The sequence below is a fragment of the Glycine max genome, chromosome 16, assembly GCF_000004515.6.
Source record: "Glycine max cultivar Williams 82 chromosome 16, Glycine_max_v4.0, whole genome shotgun sequence".
NCBI lineage: Eukaryota > Viridiplantae > Streptophyta > Magnoliopsida > Fabales > Fabaceae > Glycine > Glycine max.
In genome coordinates this window covers 26,691,594-26,710,465 of record NC_038252.2, presented here as the reverse complement: position 1 = coordinate 26,710,465, position 18,872 = coordinate 26,691,594, and the positions used below count along the sequence as shown (strand labels likewise).

At 35.5% G+C, this 18,872-nt stretch overlaps 1 protein-coding gene and 1 non-coding gene across 2 annotated transcripts; both read right to left on the bottom strand.

Annotated features, from left to right (window-relative positions):
• Positions 1 to 7,602: 7,602 nt before the first annotated feature.
• Positions 7,603 to 11,090, bottom strand: LOC100777867 (isocitrate dehydrogenase [NAD] regulatory subunit 1, mitochondrial). Its single transcript, XM_003547851.5, has 4 exons — positions 10,418 to 11,090; positions 9,634 to 9,873; positions 8,624 to 8,702; positions 7,603 to 8,103 (listed from the first exon to the last, which is right to left on the bottom strand). The coding sequence occupies exons 1-4, from the start codon at positions 10,913 to 10,915 to the stop codon at positions 7,829 to 7,831; spliced, it is 1,092 nt and encodes a 363-aa protein (XP_003547899.1). The 5' UTR covers positions 10,916 to 11,090; the 3' UTR covers positions 7,603 to 7,828.
• A 6,089-nt stretch (positions 11,091 to 17,179) lies between these two features.
• On the bottom strand, positions 17,180 to 17,286 carry LOC112999870 (small nucleolar RNA R71). Its single transcript, XR_003265088.1, has one exon. It is a non-coding gene; the product is annotated as a small nucleolar RNA R71 (small nucleolar RNA).
• Positions 17,287 to 18,872: the final 1,586 nt, after the last annotated feature.

Sequence of the window (18,872 nt, the reverse complement as noted above, 5' to 3'; positions counted from 1 at the left end):
TCTGTTTTAGTTTTTCTTTATATATTTATTCAGAATGAATGACCTTGTTTTGAGCCGGAATAACTTTATCTTTTATTTGAACAATTTCTACTATGATTTCACTCAGTGGATGTGAACCTTTTACTCTTTCAAATTGATTTAAATTAAATGTGTTTAAAAAAAATTAAAAATTAATTCTGCTTGGTTTTCTTTCCTTTTATTATTATGTGTTTAAAAACTTTTAAATATATTTTGTATGATTTTATTTCTTTTTTTATTTATCTATATTTGTGAGGGTTGAGAGTGTCACATAGATCCCACCGAATGAATTGTGTTACTGGTAGATTTTTTCTATAAATACAATTCATGTATTGGCATCATGCACTAACTCACCATACACACTAAATCAATGGCCTAGATCCCACCAAATAAATTGTTTTACTGTTAGATTTGTTCTATAAATACAATTCATGTATTGGCATCATATACACTAGCTCACAAACTCACTTTCTTTCATTCTCATATATCCATCTTTAACTTCTTCTTGACGTTAGTACCAAAGCCTAAACCATGGAATCTATAATCGTTCCTCTTCTTTGGAAACAACACCTTGATAACTCTAGAGAAGCTTGTAATACATTATGTTTAATTGAATGCTAATTATGTTATGATTTACAAATAATGATCTCGTTATTATTTTGATTTTTGCAAGTAACATACGATGTAATCCAAGTCACCTGCTAAAGTTATGCCTTCTTTAGATCCCATAATTGAATATTTGTTGGTTAAAGCTGGGTTTTCAGATGTTGCAAAGCTCAGACAAGTTAAAATCGATGACGCTTAGGTGACTGCTTTGGTTAAAAGGTGGAAATCTGAATCAGACCCATTTCATCTTCTTGTTGGTGAATGCACAATCACCTTGGAAGATGTGGCCCTTCAATTGGGTTTACGTGTTGATGGAAAACCAGTTACTGGCCTAACATATTATGATTGGGAACAAATGTGCGTAGAATATATAGGTGTGTTCCCCTAAAAAATGTATTAGTGGGATCAACACTTAAACTAAAATGGTTAAAAGAAAATATGTTGACTCTCCCAGCTAAACCCACACCACAACAATTAGCAATCCATTGTAGAGCATACATTTTAGGACTGATTGGTGGGGTGTTAATGCTAAACAAGTCAGGAAACAGAGTTCACCTAATGTATCTACCTTTGTTAGTGGATATTGATCGAGTTGGCCGGTACAACTGGGGTTTGGCATGTGTAGTACATTTGTACAAAGAAATGTATAGAGAATTTATCCCACATCCAAAAAATTGGGAGGATGTACACTATTGTTGTAGTCTTGGGCATGGGATTGCATGTTGTTCATTCAACCAAGGGTCGAGTGCCAACAATCATATCCACTTGCAACTAGGTAAACAAAAATTTCTCACTTAAACAAAGTCCATTTTAGGTTATGTATTTGACACTAAAATATTACATTTCACTAGATGGAGTGACAGAGGGTTATGGTTTTTTGGAATCCTACGTGGTGATGTTATAGGCTATAGTTCAAGATTCGACAACATTCGCAACAAGGAGGTTGAACCATTTGGTTTTTGTTTTATTTATTCAAATGTTAATTACATTGTTTTTAAAATTGCTAGCAAAAGTTAATTTTTCAGTTCCATTGCATGCCTTATTGAGGGTTTCAGTCATTTCTGTCAGAACATACATACAAGGATTCCAAAAGATGGACTTTTTGTGTCGCTTTAATTTGTTTCCCAATGGTAGTATGTATGGCAGCAAACTGACAGGGTCATGCTCCAATTTGGACTTTGTCAAGACATACCAAATCCATCACATTATCTTGACAAAATCATAAATATTGACATGAGAGGACATAATGACACAAATTAGGTAAAGGAATGTCAATAGTGGATTGCAATTTGGAGGGAAAGACGCAAATATATGTTGATCGGCCAACCAATTCTGGGAAATATTGAACATATGAGTCACTTCATGAATTGGTATTGGGAAAATTCAAAAATTTGCCTAACAGAATTTGGAACTCAGCCAAACGTTGCCACAACATCTTCCACAATAAAGCCTACCAGTTCTTGCCAACATACATGATGAAGGACTACAACCACATCCTCATTCATATGAATTCACGCCACAATCTCATCATCATCAAGAAGATTATAGGTATAATTTGTAGTTCTTCAGTACTAACAGAGAAGACTTTATGAGCAACCTCATAGGTATATATTTTCGAACACCGGAGTCTGTTTATGCATACATGCAAAGTATGCCCATACCTTCGTTTGTTTCATTTTACCAAAGTATCATGGGTAGTTCTTCCACTAATGATTTCATCCAATAAAAACAACCTATTGTTCCTGATGAACAACTTCAAACACAAGAGCATGGACGAGTATGTTGATAGCCAGCAAGAAACGGGCAACCTCACAGAAGTGGAACTAGTGGACATAAACAACATTAATTACCCTTGTTAATTGTGTCCTATTATGATGATTGTCAATTTGCCCTTATTAATTGAATGAACACTGAACAATGCATTAATTGAGTGAACATTGCATTTTTCTGATACGAATTGACTAAACATTCATTTCTTTGAGATGATTCGGCTCGATGTTGCTTTTTCCCCATACAATTTGATCTCACATTGCTTGTTTCGAGATAGTATGACTGGACAATGCTTTCTACAAGACAATTTGACTGAACACTATTTTTTTTTCAAACTGCGCAAACCAAACGTAATTAATTAAGACTCAATCTAAACTCTTTATATTGTTGGTGCGATCTTAGCCATGGGTATAAGTCACAGGAGGACACTTGATCACCTAATATATATAGCATAGGGGTTAGTTGTAACTAAACACTTTTGTCTGATATTCACCATTATTGCTTAAAACATGGAGAGTGTATCCACTCTTGTGTATTGAGATAGTGACATGGTTTCATCATATGAAGGGATGTCCTAGTAATCCTAAATTCATCACAATAAGTGAGAACATGTTTCTTGCTACCTTAAGGAAAATAATTTTTAATGCCAACAAAGGTTACAAAATTTTAATAAATCTTGTTTATCGTCAACCAATCTACATATGTGATGATTGTGTTGAATACGATTATATGGAACTCAAAAGCGACAATGATGTGAGCAAAATGTTTTTCATTTATTCAGTATTTAGTACCAAATGTCCGATTGAGTTGAATGCAACTTTTGGGCATTTTTCAGATGAAATTCTTGCCCTATTGCACAAACCAAGGAAACCAAGAACAATTAATGAGATGATTGTTCTCATGTGTGATGAATCTGTGTAGTCATGGCATAAACTACTTGTTACTTTTTTAGAATAAACTTATAATTTATCATTGAAATTTTGTTGTTACTTTTTTTTAAGATTTTCTACTTTAATCGTATTAGACCCAGAGGATTATGATGCTTACCTAAACTTTTTTTTTTCTTCTTCAACCATGCAAAATAACACTATATGACTAGGGGTGGGTAAACGGGCCCAAGTCCATGGACTGGCCCGCGGGACCCGCGGTCTGCGCGGGTTACGGACCAATTTTTTTAAACGGTCCATGGTTATGTCATATTTTTGGGCCCACCCCGCTTAACCTGCGGACTATGCGGGTTTGGCCCGCGGGGTCCACGAGTTGCCCGCAACCCGTATTAGGTTTTATTTGTGTGACCCTGACCCAATTATATTAGATTTAATTTTCTCTTTTTTACTTCTTTTCTTTTAAAATAATAGATAAAGAAATATATATTAGATAAAAATAAAAGATTTAAATTAAAAAATGATAAAGATAAAAAAAAGATAAGATAAGAAAAATAAAAGATTAATATAAAAAAAAAGATAAGTGATACATAATAAAAATCTTCCTTTTTGATATTTTTTTGATCTTTTTCTCTTTTAATCTATCCTTTTCATATATGCAAGTCATAAATAATAAAAATATCAATTCTTATCATTTAAGCCAAAAATAATTGTTAAATAAATATTTTTAAAGATATTTCAATATATTTTTATTATAAAAAAGATAAGTGATAAAAAATCTTCCTTTTTGATATTTTTTCAATCTTTTTCTCTTTTAATCTATGATTTTCATATCTCCAAGTCATAAATAATAAAAATATCAATTCTTATCATTTAAGCCAAAAATAATTGTTAAATAAATATTTTTAAATATATTTCAATATATTTTTATTATAAAAAATAGCTCATATCATATTTAATAGTTATCATCGTAGCATACTAAGAATATTTTTTCTCCTCACGGTTTTTCTCCACCACGTAGTCACGCACACTCGCATGTCATACAACTCTTTCCCTTACAAAGAAGACAAAACGCGACTAACACTCACGTAGTCACGCGACACACCACAGCGGCACAGCCTCGACCCACCACCGCGCCACCATGCAAAGTACATCTCTTTTTTTTCTAGAATTTGTTTTTTATCCTATTTTTGGTTGATTCATTGTTGTTGAACTCTTAAATTATATGCCTCTTTTCTCAATTTTGTCGCAGAGATACTTTTGTTTTCACAAACTTACTACACCCATCACACTTCACTTGTCTATTATTATATGATAAAATCATGGGATGAGGGAATGAACCATGAAACTCTTGATCTGCAAGTTATCAACATGATGAATTGAGTTTTTGTATGATTTATTTATTTTATTGATGTAATTGACTAATTATTGAGATTTTATTTACATTTGTATTGAACTTAATTTGATTATATTGTATTTTTATTAAAATTGAAATTCTTTTAAAGTTAGGCCCGCGGACCGGCCCGTTTGACCCGCGGGGTCTGCGGGGCGGGGGCGGACTAATTTATTTGGTCTGTGTAAGAAGCGGGGGCGGATTGGCCCAGTCCGCTGCCAATGCGGGCGAGCCTTACGCGGGGCAGGCCGGCTCGCTTACTCACCCCTAACTATATCCATAATTTTTTTTAAATGAAAAAAAAAATTAAAACTATATAAATTTTGTCCATTTTCTTTTCATTTCCATTTTAAAAAAATATTTTAATCTTTCTATAAATGAAATTAAAACTTATTTGTTGTTAATAAAATTTATATTTAATCCACAATTTATATTTAGGGACTACACTAACATTCGATCGATAAAACATCATAAACATGAATGATTGTTTTTTTTATCTAAGTCACGTATTCTAATCATATTTTGTATCTAGTAATCTAATAGTAGTATTCTCTTAATTTTTTATGCATATCCATACTCCATTCAAGTAATAATTTTAATATACATCTTCATATTTTATGAGTATTTAGATATTTATATTGATTTTTTTTCTTAAACATTAGTTAAACAAAAATATTTTTCATATTATAGTTGTAAATCATAACAAGAAAATATTTAACTAAATTTAAATACAATATAAATCATATGATAGTCCATACAATATTCTTTTTAGCTGTGATGAGTTTTATTTAAGGATTAATTATTTATTTTAAAAAATAATATTCTAAATAAATTATATTTTTATAAATTAATATATATATATATATATATATATATATATATATATATATATATATTAGTAAAATAAAAAAATTAAAACAACTCAAAAAAAACAAAAAAATTAAAATAAATAGCAAAACATAAAAAAACAAAAAAACACGTTACGAATACAATTTCATAATATGGTTTAGAAAAAAATAAATAAATAAAAAGGACGTTTAAAATCAGTTCCCTAAAAACCGATTTAGTAAGTATTGAGGGAATCGATTTTTCACTTACTATAGTAAAATGTATTATCCATGTAAATATCTTTTGTGTTGTATTATTTAGATAATTTATTTATTTTTTTTATATTTTCTGGGTAAAAAACTCTACGTTTTTGTCTTGTAGAGGCAGTTTTATACATGTACTCAAGTATACGAGGTAAATTAGAATTTGTGGTCATGCTAAGCTGGAAATAAATTATAATTTTTAATATAATATTTTCAATTGTACACGTACTGAAGTATCTTATTATTAGGATAATATTAATTATTTATCATAAAGTAAAATCTCAATAAATTTCATATAATCTTTTTCAATTTTATGAAATTTTTAATTCAATATTTGTAATAAGATTATCTATTTAGTGAATAAATGTGATTGTATACTTCGATTGATAATTTTTAAAAAATGAATTTAAATATTTGAAAGAGAATGTTTTGTCAAACAAATTTGATTAAAAAACATGTTTTGTCAACTAAGTAATGTCACACAATGTTGGTACACTAATTTAGTAAGTTTAAAGAATAATAGCAAGCAATTGATATAGGAAGAATAACAATGCATATACAAACAGAGAGAAAGAGAATCATGGATGGATGCTCGCTTGATTCATATTTCCTACCCCTCTCTGATAGTGGTCCCTTTTCAGCCAAAATAAAAATACAAAATTAGATCAGAAAGGGTCACTGACAGCCTGTAGATTGGCTATACTTAACGCTAAGGCTGAGTTGTAGCGAAAAATGGAAAGAAAACAGCCGAAAGAAAGAATCCGCTACACAGTTTGTTTGGAGCATTTGTAAGAAAATGAAGGATGAAAAGAAAGATGAAAAAGAGAGATTGGTCCTACTCCAAAACTTTATCGATTTAAAAAGAGTATTTGCAGAAAAGAATCATACTTATTTCACCAAACAAATCGAACGACACTTAAATTTAATCTGTTAAATATAAGAAACTGTCCTATTTTACTTGATTAAGTGTCTAGTTATTTAAACATCGGGGAAATGTAACATGACTTACCAAGGAATAAACAAGGTGAATGCTTCAAGAGAGACAACATCATCATCTAGTGTTGGGGTATTATTTCATCCTTTGATTATTTACTTTATTGTACCGTAGAAGTTCTTATTATTCTTGAAATTCATGAAATAACTAATGATAATCTAAGGGGGTGTTTGGTTTGATTGTTTTTTGTTTTTATTTTCACTAGAAATAGAAAATGATAATGAAAATGATGATGAAAATATATTTGATTGGATTTCTGTTTTCATTTTCAGTGAAAATATTTTCCCAAACGAACTAAAAATAGAAAACAATAAAATCTCGTTTTCAGTTAAAACTAAAAACTTCATTTTGGATAAAATAAAAACCCGGTGACAAAGAATATAATATTAAGCAAATCTAAAAATACATTTCCTTTTTAGAACGCATTTTCAGTGTTTTTATTTCTTGAAAACAGAAAACAAGAAGTCAAACCAAATATGTTTTCAGAATTCTAATCTTTTGAAAATAAAAACAAGAAATAAAAACAGAAAATGAAAATGCAAACCAAATAAACCCTAAATTTTTCACTTTTGTAACTTTTGTTAAGCTTTAGAAAGGGAAGCCTAAATAGACTTGTGTTAAATGATCTAAATGTAACTAACTGATTATCAATATCCAAAAATGTTCTTTTATGAGGGCGTCTTTTCTTACTTGCGTTCCTCTAATGTCACCTTAACTGACTGTAGATAAAACACAGACAACAGTGTTGGGGTATTTGGTTAACCATTTCTAACATGGGAGTATATTTGAAGCTCATATCAAACAATTTATGCTCTTCCTAATCAGAACTATAACAGAATTGCTGGGTAGTAATAACGCCAAATCACGGCTTTTAAATAGGAGAGAAACAATTATCACATTCTCTACAAATTCTTCACACAAAATAAAAGATACATCGTTTTCTGTGTTGCATAAACTTTATTCCAAAAATTGCTATTTTGCATTTGGTGTGTGCAAAACAATTGGTAAAACTGGTTAGAAAAGAATATACGAGACTGACTTCATTTGGGAAATCAGCAACTAATAAAATGACTCAATCTAAAGCATCTATCACTGCATCCACAACCTCTTGGGTGGTGCTTGTCCCTCCAAGATCCTTTGTTCGGCATTTGCCCTCCAAAATGACTTTTTCCACAGCAGTTTCCAAACGGTCAGCAAATGCAGGAAACTGGAGATGCCTAAGCATCATAGCTGACGAGAGAAGAAGGGCCACTGGATTGGCTTTCTTTTGTTCCCTTATTTTATCACTACCAACATTTCCTGCTGACGCACCTTGCTCAAACACAGCGTGCTCAGCCCCAACGTTACCTGCAAAAATGATATGCATGGTTTGTAGTTGTCAAGCACAATAAGTAATTTGAGTACAGAGAATATTTTTTCTCAATAATCACTTATTCCCATCACGGCCACTAACATCTTCATTTCACTGATATCATATCACTACAGCTACTTCTGTTGTCACTGCCATCAACAACTCCATTACCTTCTTAATGAGTCAATGAAAGCTGTCATCTCTAGTACTTCCCATATTATTGTATAAAAGTGTGTGCCCAGGTTAATACAAGTCCTATATGATCGAAGAGTCTAAATGTCTAATGCAATACGATGCCTTAATTTGCAAAGTTTTTCAATGAGTGAAAATGCTTCTTAGATGCAGAATAATGATCTAGACATGTGTACACAATTAAACACAGCCTAGTTTTTTCAAGTTCAGAACATTAGTCAAAAAATTGATAACATGGTAGAAACAAGCAAGGAGGTATTTAAAAGGGCAAATAATCAGATGAGAACACTGAAGTTACAATACAGTAGTAACTAACAACCGTACCTCCTGGCATGACTCCAGTGCCTCCAGCAATGCCTGCTGCAGTATTTGCAACTAGATTTCCATAAAGATTTGGGGTAACCTAGCAAGAAGAAACACATCTATTAAAAGTCAGAAACAAATTAAGAAGACCAGTGCTTTGCAAGACAGAACCATCAAGACCTGAGGTTATTGAGAAACCCTCTGCAATGATTCTCACACTGACTGAAAAGAAAGGAAAAATTTATCTATCTCTTCAATATCGTCCAAAGTACAACCACATCCTCCTAGATATAAGTGGGGATGGAAGTGTTTGGGGAGAAAGGGATTAGAGGATTATTTTCTTCTAATTTAAAATTTAGAATATTTAAATCTTAAAAAAATAAGAAATGATTAGATTTTTGAATGAAAATATCTTATTTCATTCCTCTTGTTTGAAAGAAAAAAGATCCCCCGCCCCCCTTTCCCCCTAAACTCCTCCATCATAGTGCTATACCATTTATTAGCGCATACTTTTTTTCCAAGATAGCATAATAGGTCTGTTCAAATCCCGATTCAATTACTTGCCAATCTATAATAAAATTAGACATACATCCTCTATGAGTTGCACAAAAAATGATAGCCAGTTTATCATACTAATTGTCTGACATAGAAACATTAATAAAGATGCTGTCAATATTTCCAACACATAGAAGACAATGTGCAGAAATGATACTCTTACTATCCATTTTCCCACTGCTAACAATCTTAAAGAACATAACAGCCAAATTTGGAAAGGTCTCAATTCCTACCTTTTTTTTTTTCTAATTAACCTTAAAATATTCTTTGATTGGACCAACATGATTTATCCTAAAGCAACTTAGCTTTTGTTATAACTTTTCACTCTCTTTCGTGCAACTACTCATTTCTCAGCTAATTTCTCTTGTACAAGTTATTAACTCAAGGGTGTGTGTGCTTACTGCATAAATACATTAGACAAAATTACATAAGTGCATAAACAGCAGCAAACCAGAATAGAATGTAAATACACATACCATGACATCAAACTGTTCAGGCTTTGAAACAAGCTGCATACAGCAGTTATCCACAATAATTTCGTTATACTTTATTCCAGGGTACTTTGTAGCAACCTCTCGACAAGATTCCAAGAATAAACCATCTGCAAGCTTCATAATATTTGCTTTGTGCACGGCAGTCACCTTCTTTCTGTTATTCAGGTAAGCATACTCGAATGCATATTTAGCAATTCGCTCTGAACAGAACTTCGTTATTACCTAGTAAAATATGAGGATCAACAGAAAACATAAACCCACACTGCATCAGGACAGTATCAAGTTGATAACTTCATGACATATATGCATCAAAGATCACATGGAAAAGAAAAGAAAAAAAAATCTAGATAGAAACTTCAAGCAAAAAAAACTTCCCATTAAATTTCAACTGTTAGTGCATATATTATTTTCTTTAGTTTACTCCGCCGCGTGGAAATGGACTAGCCTAATTTTCTGGCAAAAATTAGTCATTGACAAAGTCCATGAATACTTCACACAAATAATATGATTAAAAAGAAATAATAATAGGAAAACCAACTCGGTTCCATCAAGCAAGATATTAGGTTTGAGCCTAGTCCTAGTGGAACATGGTTTGGTGGGGAGATCTCACTGATGGAGATTAGTTATCAGCAAGCAAAACTTTAGATATTTGGCACCAATATCATGCTAATTTCAAAAACAAATAAATAAATAATAGAAAAACATAGAAAACAAATTTGATAATATATAAAAAGCGTGAGAAAGCGAGGGGAGTGGAAGAACGCACCTTAAGGCTTTCAACAACGCCGGGAACGACCTCGTGTTCGAGGCCAGAGTATTCGCCTTCGGTGTTCTCCCTGATGACAACGATATCCACATTATCATGGCGCGTGGGAAGGCCAGGGAGATTGAAACAATTAACAAGAGAAGCATAGAGATCAAGCTCTTTCCGGAGCTGAACATTGAGGGAGCTGACGCCACCGCCCATGGGGGTAACGAGTCCTCCCTTGAGACAGACCTTGTTCTTCCGAATCGAATCGAGGACCTCCGGCGGCACGGCCTTCATGTTGCCGTGGACCTCGAACTTCTCGAAGTAGACGGGCGCGTGCATGGCCTCCATGACCTGCTCCACCGCGCCAGTCACCATCGGCCCGATCCCGTCGCCCGGGATCAGTGTCACCGGCCGCGGCGACCCATCGCCCGGCCGGTGCATGTACGTCACGGATCGGGCCGGGATCCGCCGCGAGAGGAGGTGCTTCAGGAGCGGGAGGGATCTTCGAGCCATTGCGCTGTTGCGAAAAAGGAAAATGAATGGTGGATTTGTTCGCTGTGCGGTGTCTGAGCAGAATGGGGAGGAGAATGAGCAAATGGGGAGAAGGGAGAAAAGTCGACCAGAACACGGGATGATTGGAAGGACCGAAACTGTAGTGGCTACTAAGAATTTGACTTGCTATTTTTTTTTCGATTTATTTATATTCTTTTTATTTAATGAGGATAATGGATTGTGAAGGCAATATTTGATCCTGAGTGACAAATTATTTTTATTATATTTATTAAATATAACACCATATATTTAATATTGTACCGGTATAAGGGTAATAAGATAATTTTGTTCACACAAGCTTCTCTTCCCAATTGCTTTCCTCTTCTCTTCCACTTCTTGAGTCTTCTACTTGATTATATGGAGGATGGAGTAATGAGTGCTATAAATTAGAGGTGATGAAAATTAAATCACTGATGCTATAAATTAGAGGTGATGAAAATTAAATCACTACCATTAGGCAGGTAAATATTGGTGTCCACCATGGCCTTGAACATATATGACCACAAGGTTAAGAGTCTTGGAGAAAAATTAGGCACCCATCATTGTTGGAAGAGAAGAAACAAAACGAGGAGGGCCAAAGTTCAAAGTCTATTGATGCAATTTGTTTGAGCGATAGTGGCCGGAAGGATTCTCAGATGATTTCCAGTGTTCATGGTGTTTCTTCTTCAACTTATCCTTGTTTTTCTTCTCGGACATTAAGAGAGGTACAACATTCATAGGGGGTCGCGAGCGGGTGGATTCTTATTTACAATGGCAACATACTGCCAACTTGCAAGATAGCTTTGGCTCAGATTTTATGGGCATTGCAAAAGTCTAAGGGGTTACCACCTACTTCGACCATTATCCCTAGAATAAGAAAAGGATAAATGCTAGAAGTGGAACTCTAGTTAAAATGATGAAGAAAGGATTGAGAAATTACCCTCTGTGTCTACTATCGGGTTAAGAGACTTAATCAAAGCTACTAATCTTTAGTTAGGAGCTTTCGGAGGAGGGTCTTGAGGAAGGCCAAGTATTCTCGCTCTTTCTTGGTCATAAGAGACTTTGAAAACTTATGATAACGTCTTGGTACTTGTATTTACCGAAATCTGGAGCAGGCTGACGTTAAGGTCGATGCAGCCATTATGGACTCCTTGATATCCCATGTCGGACTTACAGGGGTCCTCCACTAAGGGAACATGAAGGGGGATTTGCAAAACAAATGACTCTGACGCTCAAGTAAGTAAGTGAGTGAGTTGAGAATAAATAAGAAAGGGAGATAGAACCTGATTTTATAGCGTTACATGAAAGTCTCGAGTCCTTAATTGTTGGGGTTGTTACAGTAGAGTAACAATCCTTATAGATAATTTGTATCTACTAGATAAGGGGAGTGATTGTAAGTTGAAAAGAGGATAATAACATTATCATTAAAATTTAAATATATTAACAGTGTATCGACTCAATAGCCCGACTGCCAAGGGAGTAACATCCTTGCTCATGTTCCAGGGCTAACGATGAGGGTTGATGTGTATATTTCAACACCAAGTCAGTTGCCACGTCAATTTATGGACCTTGAATAGTAAATAAGCCCCCATGCTTTAAGTCTAGCTTGTTGGCTAAAAAGGTTATCCAGTGTTGAGGGTGTTAACCCTGACAAGTAGAAGGGTGGAGGGTTTGTCAAGCCCCCCAGCCTGGACAAGCATTGTCCAAGCTATTTCTGCTAGGTTGTCTAGAGTGAATGCACTTTTCATTTTGCAAGCAAAGTCAGACATTCCATGTGAAAAATTCCTATATTTGACAATTTTACCCTTTTTAACCGTTAGAGGGCGCATTGGAGAGAGGCGTTTTGTTTTTCTTTAGAGTGGAATGTATACATGCGTGTTGCTTTTGTATACATGTTTCTCTATGAGAAGGCACGACTTAAGGATGCGTTCGTGGGCTGGTGGAGCTATGTTATGGTGCAAATTTCTAGGGTGTCGTTTCAACTCCCGCTAGTTACCAAAAGGTTGTGTCCGCATTTAAACGAGATGTACATTTGGTTTCGGTCACCACCACATATGAGTATTCTTTCATCTTCCTCTCTACAATTTATTGTTGTGTTCATTGTGATCTCGTGCACTTGCCTCCTGGAGATGTTGATTTTTGCCATTGTATTTCTTCCTTCCTCTGACCATCTTTCCCCTTTGGGTATGGGTGGAAGTGATTTGGGGGGTTCCATCCAACAACCCTTGGTGGAATGGGAGGTCATTCCAATCGGTGACTCCTCGTCAAAGGAGACATGCCACAAAGCTTTTGATAGTGAGTCTTCCTCTTTTGAGAGGTTGCTGGACCTGCGTCATGTCGACGAGGGTAGCTCTTGACCCCATGAAAGGGTTCCACCCTATGTTGTTCCTCTGGAAGAAGAACTCATACCCGTCACGACAATCCTTCCCTTTTCTCCTTTGGCGGCTACAGGAAAGGGTGACAATGTTGTTGTTAGGGTTTCACCTCATAATAAGCGTAGCCGTAGTGCCAGGATGTCCTCACCTCCTCCTTTCATTGTTGGTTAAGAGTGAGTGAGAAAAAATGTCTTAAAGTATCATTCCTCAACAACATTTGTTGTGAGTGTTGCGACTTTGTGGCGCCATTCAAAACTGGCCAAACTAGAAGATTCCTGCATGATGACTGTCCATATTTGTGGGAAATATAAGTTTCTATTTATGCGGGCAGCGCCAAGTTATCCACCCTTCTTTTATGTCTACCACTGCCTGTTTGAGGTTCTGAACTTGACCCTTCCGCTAAACTCCTTTTAATGTGCCCTATTGGAGCGTCTAAACATGGCACCCTCCCAAATTCATCCTAACAATTAGGAAATGGTGAGGGCCTTTGAGGTCTTGTGTCCATTTTTCAACATTTGACCCAGTGTGCCCATGTTCCTTTACTTCTTTCAGATGAAGTTGGCATGGAAGATAGGTTGTGTGTCGCTTAATAGTGTGTCCAAGAAGATGTTCTAGTTTGACTCAAAATGTTTTGTAGGTTTAAGGATCATTTCTTCAAGGTCAAGGCGACCAATGTCATTTCTAACGAGTTGTCGGTGATGTATAATTGGGACAGGGAACCTCGTTTCCCTTTTTATTGGTAGTCAGGCCCCTCAAGGTTCAAATCCTTTGATGAGGATTTGATGACCCTAGCAAAGAGGACGGGCAAGGCCATTGTGCAGTAATTGCCAGCCATGTTGGACACTCTGGCCATCTTTGTCTATTCCTTCGGCAGACGACCCTTTTACTATTCTGGATGGTAAAACATTTTACCTTCCCCTTTTTTGCGTTTGTTTTGGCATGACTCTGTCTAAGTTATTATGTTTTCGTTTTTTTTGTAGGTATAATTGGCGATTTCGAATGGTGGCCCTAGGTGAAGCAAGTTGGACCTACAGAAGATGATGTGCCTCCTACTCCCCTTGTCATTTGTGAGCCTTCTGTTGGGGAGGGAAGTCATCCTAAGGCCAGAGTCGACCCTCCTCGACTTTGTGAAGTTGACAAGGATGAAGTTGTCGAGGTTACGCCCAACGTGCCGCCACCTGTTTCGGCCAAGAGAAAGTGCAATGAAGGGGCTGAAAGGTCCAGTCAACGTAAGAAGTCGAGGGCCCTCTTCAATCTCTGAGTTATGAAGTAGGCTACCAGGTTGATGTTCAGCTCGAGCCACCCTTTTGGCGCCAACTCTCGGGGCCCACTTTTGGCCTTTTTAATGTGTCATCATTTTCTTCTATTTCTTAACCCTTTTTGTCACCATTTTAATTACTGATTAGCCTTAATTGTCAAATTAATTATGCAGTTTTATCATTTGGGCCTATTGGACTAATTTTGTGTTTTTAATTTAATTTCAGGAGAATTATAAGCAATTGGGCTTGAATCCAGAATTGGGCTTGGACTTGAAGAGAGCAGACTATTTTATTCTACCAAATGTTATCTTATCTAGATTTTATCTCATCTAGATATTATTTCATCTAGATTTTATCTTATTATATCTAGATTTTATCTTATCATATCTAGATTTTATCTCATCTAGATATTATTTCATCTAGATCTTATCTTATCTAGAAATTATTTTATTTATGGGCTTGGACTTAAAACAAATTTGTAAGCTATGGGGCTGAGAACTATATAACAACACCAAGGTTCTAGTTTTAGGGCTCTCTCTCTTTTTTTTTTTTTGTTTTAGTTTTAGAGTGCTACTCTCAATTCGTTTTAGTCTTTTTTTCGTTTTGGAAGAAAATTCTAGTTTTCTTCGTTTTCTACTGATTAATGGAAGGCTAAGTCTTCAGCGTTGTTTTCTCTTGAGGATCAAGCACAACTCTCCTTGAGGTTCTATTATTACTATTAAATTCTGATCAGTTTCTCCTCTTCACCAATTATTTTGTATTTGTTGCTATTAATCCATGCATGCTTAGTGCTTGATTAATTGTCTCTACACTTAATTTACGTTCATGCTTAATGATCGTTCATGATTAATTGGTGTATGTGTTGCTTAATCACATAATGAATGTCTTATATTAAATTTCGCTTAGTAATTTAATTTAGGGTTGGATTAAGAGGTTAAACTGATAAAGGATAATTTCTCGTAACCTAGGATAAGAGACTTGCTTGTGAATCAAGGGGAAATAACGTGTTTTAATTCTGATATTTTTTGCTCACTGTTTAATTTACAAAAACAAACACCCCCCCCAATTCGTTACTGTTTTATTACTATATGTTATGAACGTTTGGTTGACCATTGCTCATTGGGAGACGACCTAGGATCACTTCCTAGATACTGCATTTTTAATGTTTATTTGATTCGGGTACGACCTCGATCAAATTTGGCGTCGTTGCCGAGGAGCAATGGTCCAAAGGTTCATAATAGCTAGTGATTCGTGTTTTATATTTAGTTGTTTTACGTTTACTTCTTTTGTTTAGTGTGTTTGTGTCGTGTTAATGTTGTATTAGTATGTTGTGTTAGTGCGTTGTTCTGTTTTATTTGATGTCCTGTTTTGCAATTTAGTAGTACCCTTTTTTCAGCGTTTTCCCTGTTTTAGTTTTATGTTTTGTTGTGAATAGTGCTTATGACCAAATTAGAGACTGATTCTGTGTTACTGTTCACACAACATTACATTAGCGACAGTTGTTTACAATTTAAATGGCGATTTTTGTTTTGATGGTTAGGGTTGTTATTTTTGGCTGAATGTTTGTGTGGTAGGTTCTTTTGATTCATATTTTGTGTGAAAAATACCAGGAACACTTGGTGTGGCTGGATTTAAGAGATTAAAAAAAATTTGAGAACTTGTGTTTAGCAAAACTTTAAACGGCCATAACTTTTGCTCTGGGTATTAGAGTAACTATTATTATATATGCATTTGGGGTAGAAAAAAATTTCCCATATTGTGGCAACCCGCTGAAGCTGGTTGGGGACTCCCAAACTCCAAAAATCAGCCGTTTACTAAGTTTTTTATTTTTTATTTTTTTAAGTATTATTGTCCTATTTCTCTAAACTTTGCTTAGGTAGTTTTCATAGTTAGACTTTGAATATTTTTTTTGAAATTTTTTGTGCTATCTTTTCATAATTTTAGGGTGTTCCTCACAAAATTTCAACTTATTTTGATATTGTTTGAGTATAGCTGTAGTTTTACCCCCTTGTTAGGTGCTTGTTGAGAAACACATTAATTGCTGCATATAGTGCATGACTAGGGGCAATCAAGGTGATTTACAACCCTTTGATCCTGAAATAGATAGAACCTTTCATAGATTAGTTAGACATAGTGTGCATCCTGGTCATTTTGTGCATTGTGAGCATTCTGAGCATTATGTTGAGGGTGATTCTGATTTTGAACATTCCACTACTAATTTTTATACTGAGAACATGGCTCAACCTCCACCTCGTGAGAGGACTCTTAAGGATATGGCAGCACCTGATTTCACTTATGAAAGCTTGTGCATTCAATATCCTGATGAGGGTGTTCCATATGTTCTTAAGACTGGACTAATACGTTTGCTGCCCAAGTTCCATGGTTTTGCAGGTGAAGATCCTCATAAGCATCTTAAGGAGTTCCATATTGTTTGTTACACCATGAAGCCCCCGGATGTCCAAGAAGATCATATCTTTCTAAAGGCTTTTCCTCATTCTTTGGAGGGAATGACAAAAGATTGGCTATACTACCTTACTCCCAGGTCTATTTTCAGTTGGGATGACTTTAAGAGGGTGTTCTTGGAGAAATTCTTCCCTGTATCTAGGACCACTGCCATCAGAAAAGACATTTCAGGCATCAGGCAACTTAGTGGAGAAAGCTTGTATGAGTACTGGGAAAGATTCAAGAAATTGTGTGCAAGCTGCCCTCACCACCAGATTTCTGAGCAATTCCTTCTTCAATATTTCTATGAGGGACTTAGCAACATGAAGATGAGTATGATTGATGTTTCCAGTGGTGGAGCCCTTGGTGATAAGACCCCTACTGAAGCTAGGAATTTGATTGAGAAGATGGCTTCCAACTCCCAACAATTCAGTGCAAGAAATGATGCTATTGTTCTTAGAGGAGTCCATGAGGTGGCCATGGATTCATCTTCATTTACTGAAAATAAAAAGCTTGAAGGAAAACTTGATGCCTTGGTCAACCTAGTAACCCAACTTGCCATGAATAAGAAATCTACACCTATTGCAAGAGTTTGTGGTCTATGTTCTTCTACAGATCACCATACAGATCTTTGTCCTTCTTTGCAACAATCTGGAGTCAATGAGCAACCTGAAGCTTATGCTGCAAACATTTATAATAGACCTCTCAACAGCAAAACCAACAACAACAGAATAATTATGACCTTTCAAGCAATAGATACAATCCAGGTTGGAGGAATCATCCAAATCTGAGATAGACAAGTCCTCCACAACAACAACAGCCTGTCCCTCCTTTTCAAAATGTTACTGGTCCAAGCAAGCCATATGTTCCTCCTCCAATATAGCAGTAGCAGCAACAACAAAGACAACAAGCAACTGAGGCCCCTCCTCAACCTTCCTTAGAAGAGTTAGTGGGGTAAATGACCATCCATAATATGCAATTTCAGCAAGAGACAAGAGCCTCCATTCAGAGTCTGACAAATCAGATGGGGCAGATGGCTACTCAGATGAATAAAGCTCAGTTCCAAAATTCTGACAAATTGCCTTCACAAAATGTGCAAAATCTGAAAAATGTGAGTGTCATCACCTTGAGGTCTGTCAACCAAATTCAAGTGCCTCCACAAGTAGCAGCACCTGCACCTGAACCTGTCAAGCTTCATTCTACACCTGAAAAAGAGGATGAGATAGTTGCACAAAAGAGAAAGCTTCTTAACAAAAATTTTCATGCAGGTGGACCTTCTTCCAGTAATTTTGACTTACAGTAGCCTCCTATCCCTTTTCCATTCCCACCTAGAGCAATTCCAAACAAAAAAAATGGAAGAAGCGGAAAAGGAGATCTTGGAGACCTTCAGGAAAGTAGAGGTGAACATACCTCTGCTAGATGCCATCAAGCAGATTCCAAGATACGCCAAGTTTCTAAAGGAGTTATACACCCACAAAAGGAAGCTCAAAGGCAATAAAAGGATTAGTATGGATAGAAATGTGTCAGCATTGATAGGTAAATCTGTTCCTCACATTCCTGAGAAATGTAAGGACCCAGGTACTTTCTGTATACCTTGCATTATTGGGAACAATAAATTTGAGAATGCCATGCTAGATCTAGGAGCATCAGTTAGTGTCATGCCTTTGTCCATTTTCAATTCTTTATCTCTTGGACCTTTGCAATCTACAAATGTAGTGATTCACTTGGCAAATATAAGTGTTGCTTACCCCGCAAGTTTCATAGAGGATGTGCTGGTTCGGGTTGGTGAACTTATTTTTTCTGTTGATTTTTATGTTCTTAATATGGAAGAGGGATTTTCCCATGGTTCAGTTCCAATTATTT

Bases quoted from the DNA above. Each gene is read 5' to 3' on its own strand.
- LOC100777867 (XM_003547851.5), bottom strand. From the start codon at position 10,915: ATGGCTCGAAGATCCCTCCCGCTCCTGAAGCACCTCCTCTCGCGGCGG. The intron at 8,703-9,633 runs GTATGTGTATTT...TCTTCTTGCTAG, and splicing joins CTGAACAGTTTGATGTCATG to GTTACCCCAAATCTTTATGG. The intron at 8,104-8,623 runs GTACGGTTGTTA...TCATTTTTGCAG, and splicing joins CACTGGAGTCATGCCAGGAG to GTAACGTTGGGGCTGAGCAC.